Source organism: Phocoena sinus, chromosome 2, assembly GCF_008692025.1.
Source record: "Phocoena sinus isolate mPhoSin1 chromosome 2, mPhoSin1.pri, whole genome shotgun sequence".
NCBI classification, from domain to species: Eukaryota; Metazoa; Chordata; class Mammalia; order Artiodactyla; family Phocoenidae; genus Phocoena; species Phocoena sinus.
In genome coordinates this window covers 91,228,959-91,237,628 of record NC_045764.1, presented here as the reverse complement: position 1 = coordinate 91,237,628, position 8,670 = coordinate 91,228,959, and the positions used below count along the sequence as shown (strand labels likewise).

General features: G+C 41.9%; 1 protein-coding gene across 4 annotated transcripts in view; it reads left to right on the top strand.

The window, feature by feature from the left end:
* Positions 1-4,012: 4,012 nt before the first annotated feature.
* The window catches only part of TMEM62 (transmembrane protein 62), a 33,401-nt gene continuing 28,743 nt past the window's right edge, over positions 4,013-8,670 (top strand). Inside the window, exons 1-4 of one of the 4 annotated variants that reach the window (XM_032623408.1) lie at positions 4,013-4,408; positions 4,682-4,793; positions 5,962-6,099; positions 8,327-8,372. In XM_032623408.1, coding sequence (XP_032479299.1) covers positions 4,229-4,408; positions 4,682-4,793; positions 5,962-6,099; positions 8,327-8,372 — 476 coding nt within the window. In that variant the 5' untranslated portion in view covers positions 4,013-4,228. Of the gene's footprint in view, positions 4,409-4,676; positions 4,794-5,961; positions 6,100-8,326; positions 8,373-8,670 lie in introns of those variants that run through there. The other 3 variants (XM_032623409.1, XM_032623412.1, XM_032623410.1) reach the window with 3 other exon arrangements.

Here is an 8,670-nt window from a genome sequence, read left to right as displayed (position 1 = left end):
TGCCTGTGTTTTAAATCAGATTATCTCAACCATATCTTCCAAATTTGCTTTAAAGATATTCATCTAGATGTTTTTTAGTGGCACAGTATTAGACAAAACCAAAAACTTTATTCATATGGACAATGGTCTCTACACATACACTATAGCCCTAGTTTTTTTCATCACTAGAGTTCCAAATTTTATACTAACTTTCAGCTATCTTTTGTTCTTCCTTCAAATATCCAATCAGCTGTCAAATTCTGTAGTCTCTGTCTTTACAATCCTTCCTTTCTAATCTCAATGTCACACTCTTCCACCTTCCTACTTCAGGCCTTTGTAATTACCCACCACCTGGATATCTTAGTCCATTCAGGCTGCTATAACAGAATATCACAGACTGGGTGGTTTGTAAATAACAGAAATTTATTTCTCACTGTTCTGTAGGCTGGAAGTGTAAGATCAGGGTGCCAGTGTGGTCAGGTTCTGGTGAAGACACTCTTCCAGGTTGCAGACTGCTGACTTCTTGCTGTGTCCTTGATCTTGGGTGGCCTAGGCCTGTAGTGGCTTGAAGCAGGATTTTGTTTCCTCATCCAGAGACTGAAGTCAGGTCGTGTCAGTTAGAGTGCTGAATCCTAGCCAATAGACCACCAGGGACAGTGTCCAGTTGTTGCTGAAATGTCGGCTTCCCTGTGCACTGATGCTGAACAGAAATATGGAGACAGGGATTTTGGAGAAAGAGAGAGATGGCTTTATTTTTCTGCCAGGCTGAAGGGAAGACACGGCAGGCTAGTGTCTCAAGAACTGTGTCCCCCCACTCCTTGGGAATCAGGTAAGATTTTATATGTGGGGCTCTCAGTCCGGGGTATAAGATAAGAATCAAAGTAGTGAAAGTCTTGCATTCTTCCTTTCCTTTGCATTATTTCAAAACAGTCATAGCTGGCGTCAGGCTGTCGGGTAATTGAGGTCCTACAGGCTGGTAATTGTGTCTGTTTGCCTCTGGTTTATTGGCCAGTTACCTTGTTTCTGAAATGCAAAAACTACAGGGGGTGATTTGTTACCAGGGGCATATAGAATGTAAGTGCTTGGAGGTAATAAGGTTAGGGAGTGACAGGCATCCTGTGTGAGGATGTAACTCACACAGAGTTAGGGGTGATAGGTGTCAAATGTAAATTACATAGTGTCAGGGAGTGAGATTAGCTTTGTAAAGTACAAATCTAGTTACTACAAATTAGTGACAGTTAAAGTAAAACAAGGAGTGATTAACTCTTTCAGGCCAGGTTATGTTTCTTCTCTAGCTTGTTTGCTGTTCCCTTTGTTTTCCTTGCTCTCATGAGAAGAAGAAAGAAAACTCTCACTGCTATTTACATTGCAACATAGTGACAAGGCCCTGGCCCTTGGCTTTGTAGAAATCAATTTCCCCAGGAGACAGAAAGTAGTGAAACAAGTAAAGTGTTTATTAGGAGGAAAAAGAGTACCTGTGAATAGACACACATGGGAGAGAGAGAGTTGTGCCCTCGTGGTAGTTTGAATCACTTATATGGGGCATTTGTTCTGGGTTTCCTCTGGCCAATCATCTTGCTTTGCCTGGTTCTGAGTCTGTATTTGGTTTATCTCAGGGTCCTACCATGTGTGCACACATGCACATCTCTTAGCCAAGATGGATTCTAGCGAAGAGGCCTATGCGTAGGTTGACGTCACTCCCTTTTTGACCTCCAAGGAGCCTTTCTGCACATGTGTAGTTGGGAAGGTCTCCTTGACTTCGAGAATGAGAAATATGTGGTCTCTTTATCTTTTATCTGGGCAGGGCTCAGCTCCTCTCTGCTACTGTCCCCCAACAGGGGACAAACTCCAGCTGCTCAGCCTGGGGTACACCTATCTCCTGCCTCATCCTCACATGGTGGAAGGGGCCAGGGATCTTTCTAGGGTCTCTTTTATAAAGGCACTAATCCCATTCAGTAGGTTGGAGCGCAAAGCCCCCACCTCCAAATACTATCAACATATGAATTTTGTGGGGACATATTCAGATCGTAACACAGGATTAGTGCAGTATTCTTTTAACAGGACTCTCTGCCACATCCCTCTGTTTAATTGGTTCCCTATGCCATTGCCAGATCTATCTTCACTCTTGGCATTTATAGAGGCTTTCTGTTGCAGGAAAAAAAAAAGGGGCACAAGAAGAGGGTCATGTCCCAGGTCTTGAGTGAGTCTGTGGGACTGGCCGCCAAGTGAGGGTCCTTGGCTTTGCACAGGAAAGAATTCAAGAGTGAGCCATAGAAAAGTGAAAGCAGGTTTATTTAGAGAGATACACGTTCCATAGACAGAATGCGGTCCATATCAGAAGGTGAGAGTGGCCATGGGAGAAACACACTCCAAAGACAGAATGAAATGCAGTCCCTCTCAGAAAGTGGGAGTGGCCCCGAAATACGGCATGGTTAGTTTTTTATGGGCTGGGTAATTTCATAGGCTAATGAGTGGGAGGATTATTTCAACTATTTTGGGGGAAAGGCAGGGATTTCCAGGAATTGGGCCTCTGCCCACTTTTTGGCCTTTTATGGTCAGCCTCGGAACTGTCATGGCGCCTGTGGGTGTGGTGTGTCATTTAGCATGCTAATGTATTACAATGAGCATATAATGAGGCTCAAGGTCTACTGGAAGTTAAATCTCCCGCCATCTTGGACCTAGGTGGTTCTAACCAGTTTTTGTTGTATCCTCAACATCTATGTCATTCTTTTAAAGATTGTGCCCTGCCCCCTTCCCTCCTGTTTCAGTTCCAGGAGTCTGTCCCCACCTTCCACCCCCCACCACCCAACTGCCAAAACCACTGGGTGCCCAAGTCCCAAATTTGGCCCTCTGTATCTGCAGCTTCCACACCCCCATGGGTTAGTTGAATCCACAGATGCCCAACCCCTGGATAAGGAAGACTCTCACTGTCTCTTCAACATGACCTGCGTTTTCTCACCTTAATGCTCTGGTTCATGTTGTTAGGTCCTGGTGGAAAGTGCTTCTCCCCACCCTGCCCCCAATCTCTGCCACTCAGAAATACTATCCATCCTTTATATGCCACCTCCTTAATTAAACTTTTCCAGAGTCTCTCCAAAGAAGTGATCTCTCCAGGTTTTAACCTTCCTCTAGCATTTTATATCTCAATGTCACTTGTAGCAAAATGGCATGTTCTTCTCAACCTCATTTATGTATTTCTCTCTGCTACATAAACTTCTAAGATAGTGAACTTTTTAGCTACTTACCATTATGTTTCTTTATGTTTTCTGCTTAGATCAATGTCTTGAATTCCAAAGGTACTAAAAAAATATTTAATGAATTGAAATAGGCATAACTTAAATACTGGCAACACAGCCCAATAAAATAACTCAAAAAGGGGTTAAGAAGGGGGCTGTATTCATATAAAACTGTTTATTGAGAACAGAAATATGTTTACCCAGAATATTTTTCAAAACATGTTTATTCAAAAATGTTTATTCAGAACATAATAAACAATCCAAAAGTTCAACAATAAGGGAATGGTTAGCTAAATTAAGGGCAGGACCCTAATGTAATTCTTCTCTTGTACCTGGCCCATAGGAAGTATTTTAAAATGTATTAAATGAATGGCACACCACCGTATTAGACTATTATGCAACCAAGTGCACATGAAATCAGTTTTAGGAAAATACAACTTTCACAAAACATACGGATTAAATCTATAGAAAACCTACGGAGCGACTTTGTTAATAATCAGAAGGAACCAGAGAAAGCCACCTGCCACATGTGTGCAGCAATTTTTAAAAGGCGTCCTCATACATACTTTGATTCTCACAACAACCCTGTGAAGTACGCTCGGTAGGTATTAACTCTGGTTTGCAAGGAAGCCGATCACCGAGGTCCGGCATGATTGACTAAGGCGGAGTCAGGACGCTAGCCTCCGCCTCCCAGACCCGGGCTCCTTCCCTGCCACCCCAAGGCTACTGCGAGTGGCGCTGGGGCCGGGCGGGGGGGGGGGGGCGGGGGCAGGTGTCAAGGTTTTTTTTTCTTAGCCCGCATTGCATTAGCAAACCGAGCTCAGAGCCGCGGGCGACTTGCAGGTACACTGCCAGGCGCAGGTGCCAGCGCCGGCTGGTGAGACCGGCGCCGTAGGCCCCGCGACCATAGAGTCCGGAAGTGCGGCCAGAGCAGCTCCCGGGGGGCACCGCTCGGTCCCGGTGCCGGTCCCTGACCCGGCCCCGCACTCGCGTGCCGCGCCCCGGCGGGCGGAATGGCCGCAGCGCTGGCCGTCAGGGTGGTCGCCGGGCTGGCGGCCGCGGCCTTGGCGGCAGTGCTCTTGGAGCACTACGGCCTGGCTGGGCCGCCCTCGCCACTGCCCCAGCCCCGCACCCCCCGGAGCCCGCACCCTGCGCCGGGCCTCGGAGCCAGCAACATCTTCTGGGGTCTGCAGGTGACGCAGCGGGAGCTCAGGCGGGGGCTGGGTGGGTGCAGAGCTGGCGCCGCGCGGTGAGACGCCAGCAGTTAACGCGGGGTCGCGACCCGCTCCTGTTTGGGCCCACACTCTGGGCTGGGGGAGAGGGGGTTGGTGCTCCGTCCTTCCCTGGGGGTTTCGTTGATGCACTGCGTCTTTGCCTTTTACTTCCGCCGGAGAGAGCCGCTGGGTCTCTGTTCGTGCTGCCTCCTCCTGACTCAGATATCTCTGTTTAACACCTGCTTTCGGCAGATATCCGACATTCACCTGAGCAGGTTTCGCGATCCAGGCAGAGCTGTAGACTTAGAGAAGTTCTGTTCTGAAACTATTGACATCATTCAACCAGCTCTCGTCCTAGCCACAGGTAGGGAGGATTGCCGTGCTGTCATGTTGTTTTGTGGTCCGGATGGTAGAATGCAAACAGGGCTGCAGCCTTTTAATTTGGGGACGTTAGGAGAACTTTAGCTACAGCCTCAGGTGAGTCCTCCTCCTGTAGAGGAGATAGGATATTATAATTTCCTTTGCCTATGGATAACTGAGTCAAGATCCGGGCTAAATGACTTGCCATAGCAGGGTTTTGGCCAAGCGGTGGAAGCAAGGCTCATGATTCTCACGTTAGTGTTCCGTCTGCCGTCTGTTATCTGTTTTTTTTTGTTGTTGTTATTGCAGCTCTGGATTTGAGAGAGACTTAGAGAAAGCCCTTTAACCAGAAATGAAAAGTTCTGCTCCTCCTCCTCTTCCTCTTCTTCTTTTTTTTTTTCTTAACTTTTCCATTTTCCTTACAGTATTAATCTTACATTGTCAGTTGTTTGAGGCTTCAGGTAACTCAGGACACTTTTTTTTTTTTTTCCATCCTTTGGTACTTCTATGACTTGGTTCCCTAGAGTGTTCAAACCCCAAACCCTTTGCTCCCAACTGTGTTGGAGAAGAAGCTAAAGGAGCATCTATCCCGGCTCTTGGGGGATTCATCTTTCACCCACCTTACTGAAACACCTCTGCTGATATGATGGAGTCCTCATTTTACAGACAATCTCGATTTCAAATGTCTGTCTAGTTTCCCAGAAATTTTGGTATTTCATTTTCCAAACTACACCTTCCAGATTGTTTCTTGCTGTAAAAATAATACTTCGTCAGATCACATATCCTGATTTGGGGTTTGGAAAATAAGGTTACCATAGATATTTACACCTTCCCAAAGTGTTGGAATTTCTTATTAAAGAGTTTTCATTTCATCAGAGTCTCAAGATGCATTTTGTACTGCTCCCTTTAAAGATACATTTTTCACAACCTATTTCTAATATCACAGGAAGTTAAATAGGCACTTGCTAACCTATAAGAAACAAATAAAGCCTGTGCTGAGAATGTTATTTTCAATGGCTTGCTTTGGACAGAGATGGATTCATAAGTGGTTATGCTAATACATGTTGAGTACTTTAAATATCTTTGTTCTTCAGTGTGCATTAAAAAAAAAAATTGAACCCCCAGCCCAGCTTTATTTTGCATTGTTATTCAATTCTTATGTAAACCTACAGGAGACCTGACAGATGCCAAAACAAAGGAAAATTTGGGATCTAGGCAGCAAGAGGCAGAATGGCAAACTTACCAGGGTATTCTGAAGAAGACAAGGGTCATGGAAAAAACCAAGTGGCTCGATATCAAAGGAAATCATGGTAAGAGGCAAGTCCCAGTTATAATTAAGACTAGATTTTTTTCCTTCAGGAGCCTAGATTCTCCAATTTAAATTGTAAAATTACAAAATGGGACATTGTAACATAAGCTTAGGTATACTAAAGGCCACAACTGTGAAATTCAACGATAATATGTGATTTTAAAACTTCAGATGTCACTGTTAGACCTTGAGGGGGAAACTGGTATGGTTTCTTTCTTCTTTACATGGAAGAAAAGCATATAGCAAAATCCATGCAGATGGATGTTTAAAAAGATATAATTTTGCTAAGTGAAAGAGGCCAAACCCATAAGTCCACATTACTGTATAATTCCATTTATATGACATTCAAGAAAAGCAAAACTATAGACAGAACAATCTGTGGTTGCAAAGGGTTGAAGATGGAGGGAGAGGCTGACTAAAAAGAGGCATCATGAGATAATTTTGCGGGGTAATAGAACTGTTCTGTATGTTGATTGTGGTGGTAGATACATGACTATGCGTTTGTCAAAATCCATAGAACTGTACATCACAAAGATTGAATTTTGCTGTATATATATTTAAAAATTAAAATTACAAATATATTCCAATATGCATGGAGAGAGAAATGGATAACCCCTTCCCATTTTTTAGACTATAATTGTTGTGTTAATAAGGAATTGAACTGTTTTCCAAGAGTCCTCATGGTAGATCTGTTTGTTTCATAAAGGTTGACTTTCTTATTGGTTACTTAAGTATTTCATTTGTCTGCTTCACTTGATTATTCATTGCTGATGAGTACCTATTTATATATATTTTTAAAAGCTATCTCTTAAAATTCTATCTGGTGAAATACACAGCTATTGGTTAGATCGAAAAATCCCTCTTTATAAAAACAGTTGACCCTTGAAGAACGTGGGGGTTAGGGGCACTGACCCCCAAGCAGTCAAAAATTCGGATATAACTTTACAGTTGGCCCTATGCATCTGCGGATTCAACCAGCCAAGGATCTATGTAGTACTATAGTATGTATGTATTGAAAAATATCTGCATACAAGTGGATTGACATAGTTCAAACCTGTGTTGTTCAAGGGTCAACTATAGTTCTTACAAAGCAGCTAGAAATTATAAATTAAAAATAGGATTCTGGCTTACAATTTTCTCTGGTATGTTTACATTCCCTTTTTTCCCTGATCTTAATTAAGGGTACAAGTCAAATTCTTTTGCAATAAAAGCAAATCTGTGTATATTAAAAAAGTTTTCCAAGCCAAACTACTGATATATTTAAAGTAACAAATATCAAATGGAGTTTTGTGATTAAATAATTTGGATAGTCCTTTGGAGTTCATAATCATTTAATTTGACTTGTATAGGCATAAATGCTTATGGTATATATATGTGTGTGTGTGTGTATATATATATATAAATCTTTATTAAGATTTAACTATAATAGGGAGTTCTTTGGTGGTCTAAATGTTAGTATTCGGCACTTCACTGCCGTGGCCTGGATTCAATCCCTGATTCAGAAACTGAGATCCCACAAGCCATGCAGTGTAGCCAAAAAAGAAAAGAAGATTTAACTCTAACAGAATTGTTCTCTTAGCAAGAGGATTATATACACAATAATATTTCTTTTGGCCTAAATTGAGCTTTCAGCTTACTTTCTAAGGTTATTAGAAATGTTGTGGATTCTTGGAAGTCAAAGCTGATAAACAATTTTAGCTATTGCAACCAAGCAATCAAGCTCTATGAAATTATTATATTTCCAGATAAGTATTCTATGATGTCCTTAACCTTTTCCCTTACCATTATATAACTTCTTTGTTACTGAATCTTTTTTAAGATTTAAAAAGAGGGGCTTTGGCCCTGTTATCAAAGTCATCTGCTGTTTAGAAGCCCATGACATGGATCCATATATCAGGCATGAATCCAGTCCTTCCTGGCTTCCAGAATCACACAATTAAAACAGCAGCAACAGTGGTCCAGTCTTATAACTTCAAATTGATTTATTCTGAGTAGTACATAATTCAAAATATTTATTGTTCTTCAGTATACTAGGTGCTTTAGATAAGTTTCCAGATAACCTGAATTCTATTATCAAGTTTTAAAAATTAAAATTAAATGCCAATCTAATTAATTGGCATCTATCATCTAAAGTGTTATTGAAAGAATTGTCATTTTTCTTTAGTCATTAATATGTTTGCATTTTTCTTTTTAATATAGATGATGTTTGCTCTTTTCTTTTTAATTAGATGCATTCAACATTCCAAGTCTGGAGAGTGTTGAGAATTATTACAGGTACTGTAATGAACAGACGACAGACCACAATGTAGAGTCTGTTACAGGGAGGGTGCAATCAATTCACTGAATGGGTGAAAACATTTTTTAACAGAGAAAAGAACCTCTGGTAATTTAGAAAAGGAGCCTTTTAGTTTATTATTATTATTTTGGTGATTCATTTTTTGTTTGTTTGCTTGGACCTCTTCTTTCTTTTTATACTTTTTAAAAAAAATATTTATTTATTTTTGGCTGCATTGGGTCTTCGTTGCTGCATGAGGGCTCTCTAGTTGCAGTGAGCAGGGGCTACTCATCATTG